At 37.9% G+C, this 17,500-nt stretch overlaps 1 protein-coding gene across 1 annotated transcript; it reads right to left on the reverse strand.

Moving 5' to 3' along the window:
• Nucleotides 1-799: 799 nt before the first annotated feature.
• LOC135645718 (zinc finger protein BRUTUS-like) lies at nucleotides 800-14,243 on the reverse strand. The gene is made up of 14 exons (XM_065164360.1): nucleotides 13,758-14,243; nucleotides 11,588-11,896; nucleotides 8,881-9,075; nucleotides 8,425-8,765; nucleotides 7,824-8,052; nucleotides 7,576-7,744; nucleotides 6,236-7,483; nucleotides 5,936-6,107; nucleotides 5,644-5,865; nucleotides 4,144-4,281; nucleotides 2,886-3,120; nucleotides 2,695-2,754; nucleotides 1,296-1,367; nucleotides 800-1,231 (listed from the first exon to the last, which is right to left on the reverse strand). The coding sequence occupies exons 1-14, from the start codon at nucleotides 14,064-14,066 to the stop codon at nucleotides 1,103-1,105; spliced, it is 3,828 nt and encodes a 1,275-aa protein (XP_065020432.1). The 5' UTR covers nucleotides 14,067-14,243; the 3' UTR covers nucleotides 800-1,102.
• Nucleotides 14,244-17,500: the final 3,257 nt, after the last annotated feature.

Here is a 17,500-nt window from a genome sequence, read left to right on the forward strand (position 1 = left end):
CAGCAGTTTCTGCTGCACTGTGTTGCAATTGCCTGGGGAGAGATTTCAACTTTGATGTGATCAGCCTGGCATAGATTTAAACACAGACCTGTCAGCATTCAAGATTGGAGGATTTGAGCTGAGTGAAGATGGAGGAAGCCATGCTTGAGTCACTGATGAATGAACTGGTTGATAGAGACCCTTGCCAGAAATGAACTGAGAACCTTGGTGATTTCAGAAGCCTGTGGGTAGCAAATTACATCACCTGAGAAAGATCATTGGCTCATTTCTCTTTCTTCGACACTCATATGACTGGATGATAATCTCACTGCTTAGAGAAAAAACGATGTCACTTGCAGGGTAAATATCAGACAACATCAGATTGTCCAACAAAAATGCTACACTGTGAAGTAGACACAATGAGCTGACTGTCACTCTTTGGGGAACCCAATTGCTGTTCTATCCAAACTGTAAGCAGGAGAGATGAGTTCATGCATCTTGAAAACCTTCATGCACCACCATACTCTACCAACCATACATCAATCAGATTTAAGTTGGCCTCGACAATGAACAGAAGCAAAAGGCATCCAATGTCGTTGACACAGTAAAAATGTGCACACCAAAAGGGCACTCACTATTTCATGATACAACAATTTAGAGAGGAGAGAATACTAAAAATATATAAAGAGTTCTTCGCTATGATGAATTACCAGATCACAGAGTGAATGGAGAACATCGGCGTTTGATGCTTCGATGACAACATAATGTCACGAGATAAACACCAACGTCCGATTCGACTATGTCTAAGTAAACCCATTGATATTTGAACTCTCCTGTTGATCAAAATTTCCACTGTGGAATGAGGTACATCCATCATCTTCCATTTTAAGAGGATCAAAAAGAAATGAGAGGCCTCACTAGTACAAAGACTAAAGACCAGAGTAGGCAAAACAAGTATTTTAAAATACAAATAATTGCCCCTTGCTGCATTTGTGAAAAAATGGGATAGGCTATGGACTATGAGTGCTACAGCACAGATGTAGAAGTTGCTCCTAACTGTATATTTACACAGATGAAGAAAAAAAATATATTGAACAAAAACAAGGGGATTCCTGCGCTAATCTCATGTGAAGCAACTGGTTGTGTCGGTCTTGATCACCCTGGTATTGTAAGAACCACAAAAACCACATTTGTGGTAAAGCCAGTGAAAGCGAGATGTTCCCTTTTTGCCACAGTCGTTACATAGTATGTCCTGGGTATTACGAAATAGCAATTAGTTCAGTATCATGTAGGGTCTCAAGATAGTTGTTTGATACCTGACATCGATCCCGATACTCTTCAGGAAGATCTTCAGCAGCCAACAAAGCATCAATCATGCCAAAGTACACCTGAACAAATGCACAACCATTTCCAATTAGAAGAAATGAAAGCTGAAGGAATTATATGCTGTATAGCAAGCATGCTCTAGCAAATATTTGCACTCTTTCAATTTCCATTTTGTACCCTTGTAAATTTTTGTTCAATTGCGTTCTAATATAGCTATTATGCATGATACTAGAAAGAATTGCGCCCTAGGCATGCTTACTATCACATCCTTTTCACAGATGGCCCTCATCCTGAAAAGGAGGATGCCTTAACTTACCAGCAACATTTTGATTGATCATGCATGAAACATGAACCGGAACCAAATATATTTTGGGGCTAAATTGTCACTTTGAAATAATGAATAGCATCTTTATCGTTGCATTCTCCATGGAATCAATAACAGATTAGAACACCACTTAGATGTAAGAACACTTCTAGGAAACATGTTAAAGTTAGTTGATACAACAATTAGAAAAGGATCTACAAATTTGTAAACGTAAAATCAGGTAGGTGAAAATTTATGAAACTAAGTGCATCAGATATAGGCTTTATTGTAGATATGGATTAAATTAAAAAATTGCAGCAGTATCTACAAGATTCCGATCGGGTTCAAGATTGATCATAGGATTTAGGACAGTATAGGTCTGGCAGCTCAGGATGAGGATAGGTTCTGCAGCCAGACTAACAAACCCAATAGTTTTATGGTTTCTTTGAAACAGGAAGATCTGACAAAAATCAGTCATAATCTGCATGATGAGACAAAGATGAGCTGGGGTCAATGGGATTGGCTGGAAATCAATCTGGGATCAACTGACACTGACCAAAATTAGTTTGAAAGGCTGGTCAATGCTCAGGCTGCTATAATCAACTCAGGGTCAGTGATTGAACTTGGTGATCCCAAAAAATAAGGGTTCATAAATTTGTGCTTAATCTGAAGCAGAATCAGTTTCAAGGGACTAAAATAGTCAGTCATAGAATACTAGAGAAATTGATAACTTTTATGGTGATCCTTAAATTGAATCAGATGATCAAATCAAATAAGAATTCTGGATGAGTTAAGATGCGACCATTTTAGAAATACTAGTATGTTTAAAGGGATTCAATGACCATATAGAGACATAACATGGAGATTTTTAAGGTTTAACACAAGGAAAGAATGAAGAAAGGATAGGTCATAATCTTATCACCTATTTGCCTGTGGGATTTGTCATTTCATCTGTTTGAGTGGATGCAAAATCATTCCTTTCTTTCTTGCAAATAATCAACATATACAATGAATCCTTCGAAACTACCTATGCTTACAAACATATAAAAAAATGCTTAATCTTGGAAGAAATACTGATAACTTACGGCCATGTCTCCCAAGGATTTGCTGCAAATTGGGCAGGTGTAATGACTGCAAGTGTACGCCTAGGCAGAAACAAAAAAGTTAGCTAATTATCAACCAACTTCCTGAATAAAAAACATGCAGGACAACTTAACAGCTAACAAATAAAGCCTCAAAGAAAATCAAAAGATACTTGACAGGAATAAGGGCATACTTGGAAGCATGCAGAATGCATGAAATGTCCACAGCGCAGAGCTCTTACTGCTGCACTTGATGTAAACAGAAAATCACAACAAATCGGACAGTTTGTCTCTAGACCTTTCTCCCGGCACTTGTGCTCCTTCAATTTCATACCCAAGCAACAATTGCATGTCATGCAATGAAAGAAGTCTATGCCAAGTCCTTTTCCAACACGACATAAGTTGCAAAATGGGCAGTGGTACACATTTCTGAAAAAATAAAAATTAAAGGATTAGCTACTTGAAACATGTAGATTTGTTTGTTAGAGGACTCAGTCTTTTCATATCATTTATCAATTTGATTAAAGTTTATCTTAGTTTTATTAATTTTTGGCTGAAACAACACATTATGCTAATTACTAATGATCTATGTTAGTAGGTGACATGTGATGCTGAGACTTTCACATAGAGAACTGTGAAGACATTACTGAATGCAAGATCATATCTGTAAGGGTTTGTTCTTGCAAATATCACTTGATAACCTCTACAAATGATATTTTATCATTACACAGGCAATCTAGGAATCATAGTTGTGCATGAAACCTCAAGCTCAATGATCAGGAACAACTATAATTTGCTAAGGATTTTGACAAAACAAGAGCCGAGAACACCGAGGAGTTCCAACATGGAATTCCCTTTGAGTCTTGAATAACTAGAAACAAATGATTAACTAACTAAACTGTTTCAGCTTGAGACCCAGAAATGACACCTATAGGAAACAAGAGGTTGCACCAAACACAACAGTTGATTTTCCTGATAGTCAATTCCAAAGAGAAGTCAAAACCACACTGTGGGGTTTTCTTTCATACCTTAACACTTACTTCATTTGACTAAAAAATTGGGCACCTACAAAATTAAATCGAGATCTTCACTTACTAGTTTCAGTAGTTCATATAATTGATTCTCAAGAATTGAACGGTGACTGTTGTTGTGCATAGGACACAACTATTATTGTCTATAAGGAAGTTTAAACTATATAGAAAAATGTTTATATGCAGAGGTTTAAGAATTGTGTTTAAAAGAATACATTTCCCTTAAAGCAATCTATATTTATGCACAAATAAATGTCTAGATGCTCAAGATAAACATGAAAAAGATAAATAAATGGTTCTTTAACACTAGGTATAAGTAAAATAGGGAAGTTCCATAAAAGAAAATAAAGCCAAAAAAAAAGGAACATTTATTTTTCCTAATGCCAAAATGCTATTAGAAATGCAATATTGAGTCATCAACCTTTCATCATCAAAAAACTTGCAGATATTGCAATAATACTTCGCCATCGAGAATCCAGCACAGGAAGGTGTCCTGCAAGTTGGACCAACTGGTTGAACCTTCAAACAACGCATACACATCATATCACTTGTTGCTTTTCTGCAAAGGACAAGAAAGAATGGTTGGCATCATAATATTGTCCTACCCAAGGGACCCAAAACTGCCAACATTGTCCAGTAGAGGAGGTTAGTTTCACCATTTGAAAGCCAAATAAAATTCTTACACCAATTAGTCCAACTAATACACATACATACATACATACACACATACATACATACATGCGTATGTACACACACACACACACACACACACACACACACACATATATATATATATATGTATGTATATATATATATATATATATATATATATATATATATATATATATATATATATATATATATATATATATATATATATATATATCAGATCTGAAATTCCTGTATGCAAGCTACATGAGGAAGAACTTAAACCTGGGAAACCTTTTACAAGTTGCGATATGTCTGGAGCACCCTAAAGCAAAGGGTTCTATCCACCAATGCAATAACAACATATACTCCGAAGTCCGAAGTAATATGACTTATTGTGTCACAAGGAGGAACTTAAAGATCCCACATTGGGCATGACTCCAAGATGTTTAGGTTAATGAGCAAGGTTCAATCCTTCTCATGTAAGGCATCCTTTTATGAAGAAAATATATTATTGCCCATAAGTGATTGGAGCAAGCTCAACAGCCAAAGAAGAGAATACTCAACACAGGACAGAACAATACTTTCAATCCACATACAATCCAATTCTAACCAGCATCATAAGAAAAGATGAAGTGGAAAACCAATAAGATAGCACCAACTACCAACCAAGTACATTTTAAAAGTAGAACATACTATTATGCAGAATATTGATTGCACGGTTTGCACCATAATATATACCATCCCATACAGGTGGATACACACCAAATTGCATGACATACACTGATATGCAGCAAGTTCAACACAAAAAAGGCTCTGGCAGGCAACTAGCAAATTTCACATATAAACACAGCCTAGACAAGGCATGCAGTTGCATCACTGGGTGAATTGATTCAATTATGTAAGTCAACGGTCACCAACACAATATGGTCATACTACTTAGTGTTCTACCCAAATGACAATGTACAGCAGGTTGCCTTCATTACTTTAGTTTTTGCAATTAATCCATTAGATCCTGGTAATATTTAGGCCATGCACAAGCTAGGTTCCTTTAGGGAGTCCCAAGAATTTAATCTCACTTAAAATATTGATTTTTTCACATTAAATGAAATATTTCCTAAAATCACTTGCATTTAAACCTTTTAGTACATCAACTTAGTTATACAAATTTATACAAGAAAATAAAACAAGTTACTAATAATGGAACTACAGCCAAGCACAGTGCTGCGACATTTTACATGAGGAAAAAAATCAGCAGCATCAAGGATGATACCTGTCCATTGAATGATCACTGACTTTGTCATGGCAAAATCTGCATGTGAACAATTTGTTACAACATGCAGCAACAAGTTTGCAGTTCCTCCTGTAATGCTCACAGCCAAATATTTGTTTCTCCGGATCTCGAAAGGATGGAGAGCATCCAGGTATGTCTTCTCCTTCTGTAGCTTCCTCAGTTCTAGCCTGAGGTAATTTCTGCTGAGCAGCTATCCAGCGACTGCAATGTCCATCTAAATTACTTACTTAAATGTCACATTAGCACATACAGAAGATTAAATAACACAAACCTTGTCATTAAGTTTTGTATAAGATATGCCTTTCTTCGTGGATCAATTGTTGGATCTCGTGAAACCTTCCTTATCTCTGATTCGAGCTCATTCTGATTCATCCTAAATATATTATTCCAACCAGGCTTGAACATCTGGTCACTTTGCTCGAGACTTTCTTGGTGATCAGCCTCTATGGATGCAACAATTTGACAAGTCATTTGTAGTAAAAAAAAGTCAGCAAAGAATTATAATTTCCACAACACTGAGAGTTATATAAAGTACACTACAAACAGTAAAAGACGTGATTAGATTACAGACCTTTTGGAAGACCAGAACTCTCTGTTGCATCTGTAGACAATGAGGGAGTATCCTTCCACCACTCATTTAGCCACTCATTAAACATGGTGTTTTTGGTTGCCTGTCTCCATGTATCCATCATCTTATTCTGTTCCTCTTGACTAAGAGCAGAAGTTACCCATGGTAGCATCGATTGGAGGACCTCTGCACCTGTTGTTCCTATTATTCGTCCAACAATCTTATCTTGCTCATCCACTGAAAAATGCTTGTCAAATAATGGCCATAATTCAAGCTCTTCTCTGAAGATATGATTATCAAGAGTAACTCGTAGAGATTTGCACATTCCTTGAAGCTTAGTGACAAGCTCATTATGTTTTCTAGTCTGATCAACTACATGAGAATCAGAATTGCTTCCCCTTGCAGTATCTTTACTGATGTTCATTCCCAAGCCATCATGCAGTTGTGAGAGCTCTAAAAGCACCACAGAAATATCTCTAAATAGCTTTTCTTCCTGCTTGTGGTCAAGGGTGTATGAATGACTCACATTATGAAGTGTTTCTCTTGATTCTAAAGCTGGGAAAACAATATCATCCTCAGCATTACTATGAGCTCTGTATAGACCCCATAACAAGCGAAATCTTCCACTGAACTGCCGAAGAACAGTATCAACATAAGGTATAAGGTTTCCGGATTCATCATCCAAATACTTCACATCTTTGCTAATCGCCTTATGAAATTTAAATATGTTGTCAATTGGCCTCAAAGTGTTCTCTATACTACATAAATTCAATTCCATCTCTGGAACAAAGAGACTGGACTTAAAGTAAGGGGCAGAAGAATTGTAAGATGAAAAAAGCAGAGACTTTGAAGCATCAGGTGAACTTATTCCAGTGTTGGTGCTAGCAACTCCCAGCGCTGGTACACAGCATGACTTTTGGCTACATGACACACTGTAGATTTCATTACTTTCTGAAGTGTTGATTTCACCAGAATTTCCATATAATCCTGAAAAGTTGCCTCGTTTAATAGGCCTAGCATTGTTCTCAGATTTCAGAATTGTCAAGCCTTTCTCACACCCAAGTAGACAAGAACATGAACAGAAATTATGTCTGCAATCTTCTTCCGACTCAGTACCGTCTTCTAAAGGGAAGCAACAGATTGCTTTTGAAGTCAAGCATATGAACTTGCCAGAACTGGTAATATCCTCGCTCCTACCCTTGCACGCCCAACCGGAAAAAAGGGTGACCAGTGCATCTTCAGATGATGAGGCTGTGCCATGAAACATCAATCTTAGCTAGCTTTAAAAAATTGGTAAAATGATGTGGCAAAAGTGAAGAGTAAAGATACACAAGAGAACTGACCAGCTAGATGCATATTCTGGAGAAACTGACTTGCCTCCTTATCACTTAAGTTTGCAACAAACCATGGTAAAACACGCTCTAACAGTTTCAAGGGCATAACACACAGACTTCTGAAAAGAAGCTTACACTGTTTCTCAGAAGAAAAATGCATCCTGGCAAGAGGAAGAACCTAAAAAAAGAGAAGTACAAATGTATTTTCAGATACTCAAAAGAAAACAATAAAGTTAATGTTGTCCGTATCAGCGTACCTCAGCTTCCTCACTATGGAAATGCTTCTGAATAGTATCCATTATTTGATCAGCATGCGAAAAAAACTCAGAATAGAATTCTACAGAAGTAGAATTGGCCTCTGCACTCTGGATTTCTTCAATTAAGCACCTAAACTTGTTAAACTGAATTTTTTCATTTGCATGGTCCAGCAAAAGGAATTCCATTCCATCTGATACTGCTGGAAATATTACTTGGTCTTCAGCATAACTGCATGTGCAGAAAATGCTATTTGTCAATAGATGAGTTCAAGCACTAAGTCCAAGAATAATGGTGAATGTGTAAAGATTGCTTAAATCACTGCTATTTCATGTTGTACTTCATTATCTCAAATGCAGTCCCTGTGCTTCTTAGTGTAAGGGCACTGGCCAAACTTTTTATATGAGACATATAGTCATATAGTAAGTTCAAATTTTCTATACATCATGGTCCACTTCTCTCAGAATGGTTAATTGGTTATGAGCTTCATATAATAACAAAAAAAAGGTCATGCAAAGAATGTAAAATCCAAGAGAGCTCTTAACCAGAATTCGTATAAACTTTATCTGCTTCTATTCAATAAAAAATAACAAAGTCCCTTACCTATGAAAGATGCACACATCAGCAATAAATTGAAGCCTTGTGATGAAGACAGACAAATCAGATAAATCTCCAGAAAGCTGTATTTTCCTTGCACATTCTGCTATTTCATTTAATTCTTTTCTAATAGCATTATGCCAATGCAATATTTCATCTATCGGGTACAACCCAAGATCAATAGCTTTGCTGTCTGGTTCGTTATGTTTTCTCTTCCCAGTCCTGGAAAGATCAGAAAGACAGGCATACTTCTCAGTGTCATCAATAGAACTCTGTGATAGAGAATCATCAACATGACTTTTTCCCATGTCAGCCATGCTTTTGTCTTCAATCCAAGTAAATATGACCTACATGTTTCAAACAAATAACAATGCTAGTTAAGTTAATCTCGATTTGTAGACAAATAGTCAAGTTAATCTCGATTTGTAGACAAAAGGAATCTTGTATGAAGAAAAATATTACCTGTTTAAGAAGTTTTTCGTTTGGTACTATCTTCCTCAAACAGTTGATCATATCTTGGTGTTCCTCAGGTGAAACAGAAGATGAAAGCCAAGGAAGGAACTTTGTCATCATATCCACAGGGATGCTACATAAAAACTCCCAAACCAGATCAGCCTGCTCTTCAAATGAATACTTCTCTATAAGCAAGGGAAAGACCTGTACCACCACAAACGAATTAGCCACAACATATATTGGCAGAAAATATCATGTAGTATTAGGTCTTGAAGAAAGAACACAACAGTGGCACAGTCATAAATAGACGCTTACTAATCATTTATTAGTAAAATAGATCCATGAAACATCCAACTACAGGAACAACTAATGGAAAAAACAGAATATACCACATCCGACAACAGAAACAGCCAGAATTCAATTTCTACCTTAATCTGTAAAATGCTACTAAAAACAGGCGACCTTTGGTTAGCTTCCCTTAATGAATAAAGCAAAATTGGACTAATGGTTCCAGAAAATATGGTATGAAATAAGAACTTCTGGTAAAATTCTTGACACTCAAATGTAAATTTTAATAATGAATTCAACATAGCAAAGAACAAGAGCATGTAAATGCTGCGACTTGCAGTGAGAACATAGCATTGATTGGATTAGAAGAGATCTCAAGGGGAATGCTCGAATGGTTGTCCTGCATCGACAGGGCAGTACAACACTTACCCAAACAGGCAAGAATGGTTGTCCTGCATCCTAACAATCTATTATTCATTCTTTATAAACTTTTCCTGCATCTGTTGTCTCAGTCCATACGATACTAATTAACCATTTAGATTATAGATTTCTGGACATTTGAATTATACTGGTCTCTAGAATCCAAATAAAGAGACAGATACCTTCCATAACCTTAGTTTGTAGATAACAGATTATATAACAACAACATCAGTCTCCATGTTATTTCAATTTCTCAGTTGCTTGAATAGTCTTCATCATTGAGTTTTTTTTTTAGATCAAATGTGCAGTCCTTTACTATAGACCAAGGCTCGCCGTACTTCTAGGCGATACATACCGATCCGATGAAAAACTAATACAGGCGATACATACTAATCTATTGGTATGCCCCACCATACCATATGTCGGTATAACGATCGTACCGACAGCCGATCTGTCACGGACTTAGTTGTTTTTGCCTAAGTCGTGCGGCACCCTTGCGTGTCCGTTTACAAAGGTCAGCCTCCTCGAAACCTCCTATGGTCCTTTAGGACATACAAAAGAGAAAACGAGTTAGCGAAAGTGTCCAATGCAAATTACAAACAGACTTCACAAGCTCTGAACGATCGCACAACAAAGGATCCAAAATGGTCCACTATAGACCGAACATATTTCACAAGTGTCCACATGACACAACTTTTATTTATAAGCCTAAAACGGCCACCAAACCCAACTAAAATGAGATTGTAAGTCTTCGACTGTCCCTCTACATATTGTGCAAAACATAAACAAATCAAAAGACATGGACATACATGAGCATTACATTAAACACCTTGTTTACAGTTTTGTTCGTGACAGATCGGTACACCAATACAGACCAGTAAGGTGAACCATGCTGTAGACTGTTAAGCTGTATAAACAATTCAAGTTCACACACACGTGCATTGTTTGTTTGTTTGTCTTGGATGATTTTAAAGATAATCACCTCTAATGGCCTCAAACACACACTATGCAACAACAAATGGCAAATGCTTCTTCTATGTGTCATTCAATCTGCAACAAGAAATTTTGCACACCAAAATTTCCAAAGCCTATATTAAAGCAAAAAAAGATAATATTATTATAGCCTATATTAAACCATGTTATAGACCAAAGCCTATATTAAAGCAAAAAAGATAATATGAGACCACATAAACACCAAAATTTCCAACTTCTTTGTGTAATCCCAATATAGCCCAAAGAAAGAAACTTCCCCAAGTAATCCATGGAACCATTTAATTTTGATGTTGATTTCAGATCATGTAAAAATATGCTGACTGGTGACTTTAGCTTGAAAGTGCACATAAGATTGGAAAGCAAAAGCTGTTGATAGAATACATCGATGTACATCATGTGGTAACACAAGGTCAATAAATAGGTGAACAGTGCATCTACAAAGGACAAGGGAAAGCCAATGGCTGAATTATCCTTGATTTACATGCATGAATACCTTCAAATGACCACCAGCTGACCAAATTTTTGAGATTAACTTCATTGCAGTTGCAAGATCAAGCAGTTCAGAATGAAAACACAAGATCAAGCATCTTACTCACAAACTGCATACTATAAATCTAATATTTAGTAAGACTTTATAATCCTCCGTCTCTGTAAAATATTTGAGTCGATATATGCATAAGCCTCATGATGTGTCCTTGTAATCGATACAACAAAGGCATAAGAAAAGAGAATAGTTAAGTCCATTTGTCATTTATTTCTGGATGAACTAAAAGAAAAGAACAAAGTTCTACATGAACATATCTTAGCTATCATGAAAATAATTTTATACTACAAAGGAGAACCTACACAAAGGCAGCTAAGACAAAACATGTAGTATGAAACATCTGGCAATTATATTAATTTTTTTGACACTGCCAAATACAAGAAAGAACTTTCTGACACTAGACTTCAGTAATTTAAAGTTTTGAACTTTCTTATATGCAATATTTAAAAAAAAAATCTTAGAAACACGTACCTGCTCTTCTTCCTTACACATATGCTGGACAAGTGCCGTTCTTATGACTCCAGTGCGGGAGGCTAGTTCTCTTCGGAAATGATCCTCCGAAACAAATACCTGCTTTTCCTCCTTAGGCATCTGCTGGCTAAATAATGCTTTTATTGCTCCAATACGAAGAGCTAGTTCTCTCCGAAGACGATCATCATGTGTCATATGTGACTTTAATAAAACAAACACAAAATAGAAAAGATGGCTTTCCCCTTCATGCTCTAGAGAATACGTTCTAGCCACATTCTTGACGCGTGTATCAAGAGCTGGAAAGATAACCTTGAACATAGATAAAAATATATATTGTTACATATATCATATCAGTTTTCTTCATTGTTTCAAATATAAAAAATTGAAAACTGAATCATGTAACAAGAGCTGGAAAGATAACCTTAAAAATTAATAAAAACATATGGTTACATATATCAAATCAGTTTTTTTCATGGTTACAATTATTAAAACTGAAAATTTATTATGGCCTTTTTTCTTCAATAAAGCACAAATAACCTCTAAGAAAGAGGGACAGTCGTTTCTGCTTCTTCCTCTCATCTTCTCCTGTTATTCCTCTCTACCATTGTGGACACTGGTCACGAGTATCCTAGCTCTAAAAAGAAATAAGCTAAAATGAGAATGGCTATTAGAATGATGGTATGAAATTACCATTCATACACTCCTTGAATACCTAACTTTTGTGTAAATGATTGTCGAAAAATAGTGCGACAGAAGAGTAATACCATGAAAAGAATGTTAGCAAGTCCACTTTTAAAGAAATACCACATTGGGTGTCATCTCTAACATTAACAATGTACCATGATTTTCAAATTAGTTACACCAACTTCTTTGCGGAGTACACCAAATTCCATGTACTTCTTTCTGGAGTGATGGAATTCTTTCTGGAAAATGTTACATTTTTCATAAAGGACAATTTCTCATATAAAAAATAGTCTTACTTACACCAGCTTTTATCTTACCAATTCTTTTATATTAGATAGTTTTCAAGCAAATCACCTTACTGTGACCGGCTATCAAATTGCTAATAATTATTATAGATGTAGTACTTTGATCTACAGCACAATCAAAATAAATGCTTCGTGCATACAACTTTTGAATTAAAACATCTTATTTGGATTTATTTGGCTTTAAATATGCGGGGACAAGAAATAAGTAGATTTAGAATCCAAAAGGTGCAGGAACGATGGCTGGATTCTTTTTTTTTTAGACTACTCATTTTATACTGCATGTATGGTGATATCAGATAAATGCTAATTTTATAAACTATCACCTAGAATAAAAAAAGTAATCCATAATATGCTGCCTTGCTCTTCTTCCATCAAAGAGTGTTCTCTCTTTCTAAGTATTAAGACACTGACAAGCAAATAAACTGATGTTCCTCTTCCATGATACAACAGCATGCTAATTTAAACCTTGTTTCATACAAGGTGAAAAATAGTCAATTTAAACTATCTTAATCTGACAAACTCTAAACCTCTATGGTTTGTTTGATGCTAACCTATCTAAGGAGCTGTGTTACCTGGTTTAGCAAAGAAATGAAAGATATAATTCTAAATTCATTGTTACTAAAGCTGGAATGGAGCAGATGGTCAGACCAGAAAAAACAGAAACTCGACCCTCGGCTGGTCCTGTCCACTAATTAGCATGTCTGACCTGAAAAGATCGAAATTCCCTCAATTATATTACTCTGGTATTTATTATCAAAGGCTGTTCATCTTGCTCTACCAAAAATAAGCAGTGATAAAGACATTATAACTCATCAATCAATGACTTATTCATCATTACTTCTCATAAAGTATGGAATTTGATATTAATCCTAATAAAAAAGTCAGCCTAAAGAACCAGAACCATTAGTCTTCTCCCTGTGAGCTAAACGATCGACAGCCAACACGATGTTGTTATATTGCAGTTAGTTACATCATTTTCGGTCCTAACACGACCATCACCAATTCAAAGTTAATAGTATTAGCTGCACGAAGATCGAAGGCTTCTCCAACAAATCAAGATCTTTCACCTAAAACCCTTCCATCGATGCAATTGTGGACCACCTACCATTACCAAGCCTTAAAACATAAGAACTTCAAGATCGAAGGAACCAGTAAACATACAAGTATCCATAAACCCGTACCGCGTCTTCGGCGTTGCAGTGGTGCTGGTAGATGTCGAATAGGAAGATGCAGCGCTCCGCAAGGGAGCGGACGTCGCCGCAGCCGTCCGTGGCGAGCTCGACGGCGTCGTGGTGGAGGCGGTCGAGCTCCGACCGGATGGCCTTCTGGAAGTAGAGGAAGATCAGGATCGGGGACTTCTCCGCCGAACCCTTGAGTGACGCCGCCGCCGCCGCCGGCGGCGGTGGCGACGAAGGCGCCGGTTCGACCGAGTTCGCCACCTCCTGCGGCATCAGGGCGAGGACCCCGTCACCCGCCTGTGGCGTCGCCATGGCAGCCGTCCTCAATTCCCCCTAGGGTTTCAATCCCCCTTCCTCTTCCTCTTCCTTCTTCTTCTTCTTCTTCTTCTTCTTCTCTCTCTCTCTCTCTCTCTCTCTCTCCTTCTTTTTTCTTATTTCTTATTTTTTATGGTACTTTAAACGCCTCAATCGCGATTCAACGAGCCATTGGAGGAGAGCGAGCTCACCTCTCCCTCTCTCTCTCTCGGCGTTGATAAGGGGTGTGAGGCACGTGCGGAGCGCCACCAAGTCAGCTGCGGAGGCCGTCGCACGTGTTATCACCCAGTGCTCCAACCGCGGCCCAAGCAGGGATAATCTAGTCTTTTCACGTGTTGTCTCCCACATAGGGTCGGGTCGTCCCTCCGGCCGAAGCTCTCCATGGATGGCGCTACGCCTCGGGTGCATTTACGGAAACACCCATGCTCGTCGCGGGGATTCTCTACGGCGGTCAGAGAGACGGGAGATTGGACCGGCTCGGTTCGGCCACATCGAATCCGGTTCGCATGGATGGACCCGGCCCGGGGTCGCATCCCACGACGGGACGGGAACCGCACGCACCAACACCGTTATTAATTCCCCTGCAGCGGCGGAGCACGGAACGGGCACGCGCGGCGGGGGCGGGGGAGCGTGCCGCGGACGGGGAGACACGTGGAGCCCCCGTGCTGATCGGGTCCATCCATCTGACGTCCTGATGGGTCCCACAGGACGCGGCTTAATTTTGACCGGACGATTAGCGGGTCGGATCGTTCTCGGCGCCCCGAATTCAGCGTTGAATGAGAAATTAGGTGTACAAATTGAGTTGGAAGCACATCTAATTGAAGAGTGAATATGATTGATTAGGTTCTCATAAAATGTAACATAAATGTTTTTGAGGAGATGACATTTAGCCAAGAATTGTTGAGATAAGAAAGATATCATTTGATTGATTTCATAGCATAATTTTTGTAGATTTAAGTTGTAATTGTTTGAAGGTCTTGGCTTCCTTGGAGGAGTTGAAAGTTCATTGGACTAGTTTGGTGCATAAAATAATTAATATGTTATCCTCCAAAGATAAGTTGGTAAAATGATCATAATAAAGAAATCAAATGAGAGAAAGGAACTAAGGGTTCTCTTCTGTTTTAAAATTGTTTTGATCCTTGTCATTTGATCATCACCCGATAGTTGGCACTTGATACTTTTGCCATCTCACCAAAAAAAGAAAAACACAAGTCAAATTGTAAGTTCCTTTCCCTTATATTAAATTAAAATTTGAGAGTGCTTTAAGGTTTTCATGAACAATGGCAATGTCAAATTCCCACATAGAGATCAAATCTGAGCATCCATTTCCACCGCTTCCACTTCAAAGTTGTTTAGTAAATTTTAATTTTAATATATGGCTTTTCGACTCAAATTATATAATTTAGTATTTCAATATATGACTTTTCACCTAAGAGATAGTGGTGACGGAAAGTCCATTACCCTTGACTTGCTCTTCAAGCATGTTAGCAATGCTTACAACGGTGATATCGCTAAGAGCAATGGCTACACCTCTTGAGAGCACTATATCATCGAGCTAGATGGCTTCGCTTGATGGCTACACCTCTTGTAAAATCTGCTAGGTGAAGATGCAAGATCAAATACGTTGGAGACACATGAGTTAGGAAAACCCAACTCATGTGAAGAGAAATCTACTATGGTTAAGGCACAAGGTCAAATATGCATGAGGCGTATGAGTTAGAAAACTCGCCCCGTGCTAAGATATATCTGTCACGACAGAGTCACAAGGTCAAATGCATCCGAGACGCATGAGTTTGGAAAATCTAACCTGCTAAAGAGAAATCCATTACGGTAGAGGCACAATGCCAAATGTGCCCTAGGCATGTGCTATGAAATCTAACCCATGCTAATATATATCCGTCTTGATGGAGGCACGAGACCAAATGTGACCAAGGCATGTGAGTCGAGAAACCCGACTCGTGCCAAGATATATCTATCATGATAGAGGCGTGAGGCCAAATATGCATGAGATATGTGAGTTAGGAAAACCTAACCCGCATGAAGAAAAATCCACTACGGTGGAAGGTACAAGGCCACATGTGCCCGAGGCATGTGAGTCAGAAAACTCGACCCGTGCTAAAAGATATTTGTTACGATGATGCGAGGTCAAATGTGCCCGAGACGTATGAGTCAAGAAAATCCAACCCGTATGAAAAGAAATATACTACAATAGAGACATAAAGCCAAATGCACCGGAGATGTGTGAATAGGAAAAACCTGACCCTCGTGAAGAGAAATTTGCTATAACGGATGCACAAGACCAAGTCTACTTGAGATGCACGAGTCAAAAACTTTTGACCCGCATGAAGAAAAAATTACTATGGTAGAGGCACAAGGTAAAATATGTCCAAGATGCATGAGTCGAGAAAATTTGACTCTCATGAAAAAATTCGCTATGACGAAGGTATAGAGCAAAATGTGCTTTAAGCATGTGTCGAAAAAACTTGACCTACACCAGCAAAAATCTGCTATAGCAGAAGTGTAGGGCGAAATATACAAAAGACGCATAAGTTAGGAAAACTCGACCCGCTTGAAAAAATCCATCATGACGGAGGCATAAGCCAACATGCCCGAGACATATGAGTCGAGAAAACTCAACTAACATGAAGAAATTTGCTACGGTGGAAGCATATGACGAAATGTGCTCGAGACATATGAGTTAAGAGAAACCAACCTACAACAATAGAAATCTACTATAGTAGATGCACAAGGTAAAATATGTTTAAGATGTGTGAGATGAAAAAGCTCGACCCGCAAGAGGAGATCCCGGATGCTCCTATGATAAATAAACTAAACGACTTACTTCGAGCCCCTCTCACAAGGACCCCCAAAGCATGCCTTCAGAGGGGAATAAATGATAGGGAATATAATATCAACTAACACGTGATTGTCACATGGGATCCAAGTCACTCTCCACCCATATGCGATGAAGATTCAAAGTAGGTAAACTCAAGCTTCATTCTCATCCATTAGGGTAAGAAAAATAATCACAAACTTCATTCTCATCCATTATGACAAGGATTATCCATTACGATGGACAATTACAAACATTATTCTTATCTCCTAAGGTACAAAAAGATATCTTAAACTACAAATGACTCATTTGAACTACTCGAATCAATATTTGAGGATCTCGGATTACTAACTCGAGCGACTCAGGTTAAGAAACCTCTCTCGACCTTGGTCTTTATACATGTGTCATCTCTAAAGTGCATTGGACAATCCTATACATACGGGTTCAAACCAAATCAGACTAACCAGTATATCAATGATATTTTTCTATAACAAGACTCTTTTTAAGTATATAAATCTTTTTGCATAAAGACCTTCATGAAGTAGTATTTTCTTAGAAGGAGAAGACGGACATGTCATGTGTCACCCAAGATTGCTTG

This window comes from Musa acuminata, chromosome BXJ3-8, assembly GCF_036884655.1.
Source record: "Musa acuminata AAA Group cultivar baxijiao chromosome BXJ3-8, Cavendish_Baxijiao_AAA, whole genome shotgun sequence".
Classification (NCBI taxonomy): Eukaryota; Viridiplantae; Streptophyta; class Magnoliopsida; order Zingiberales; family Musaceae; genus Musa; species Musa acuminata.

Excerpts from the sequence above, each read along its gene's own strand:
- LOC135645718 (XM_065164360.1), bottom strand. The coding sequence starts at position 14,066 with ATGGCGACGCCACAGGCGGGTGACGGGGTCCTCGCCCTGATGCCGCAG. Across the intron at positions 6,108-6,235 it reads GAGTTCTGGTCTTCCAAAAG|AGGCTGATCACCAAGAAAGT; the intron begins GTCTGTAATCTA and ends TTGCATCCATAG. Across the intron at positions 5,866-5,935 it reads ATACAAAACTTAATGACAAG|TCGCTGGATAGCTGCTCAGC; the intron begins GTTTGTGTTATT and ends TGGACATTGCAG.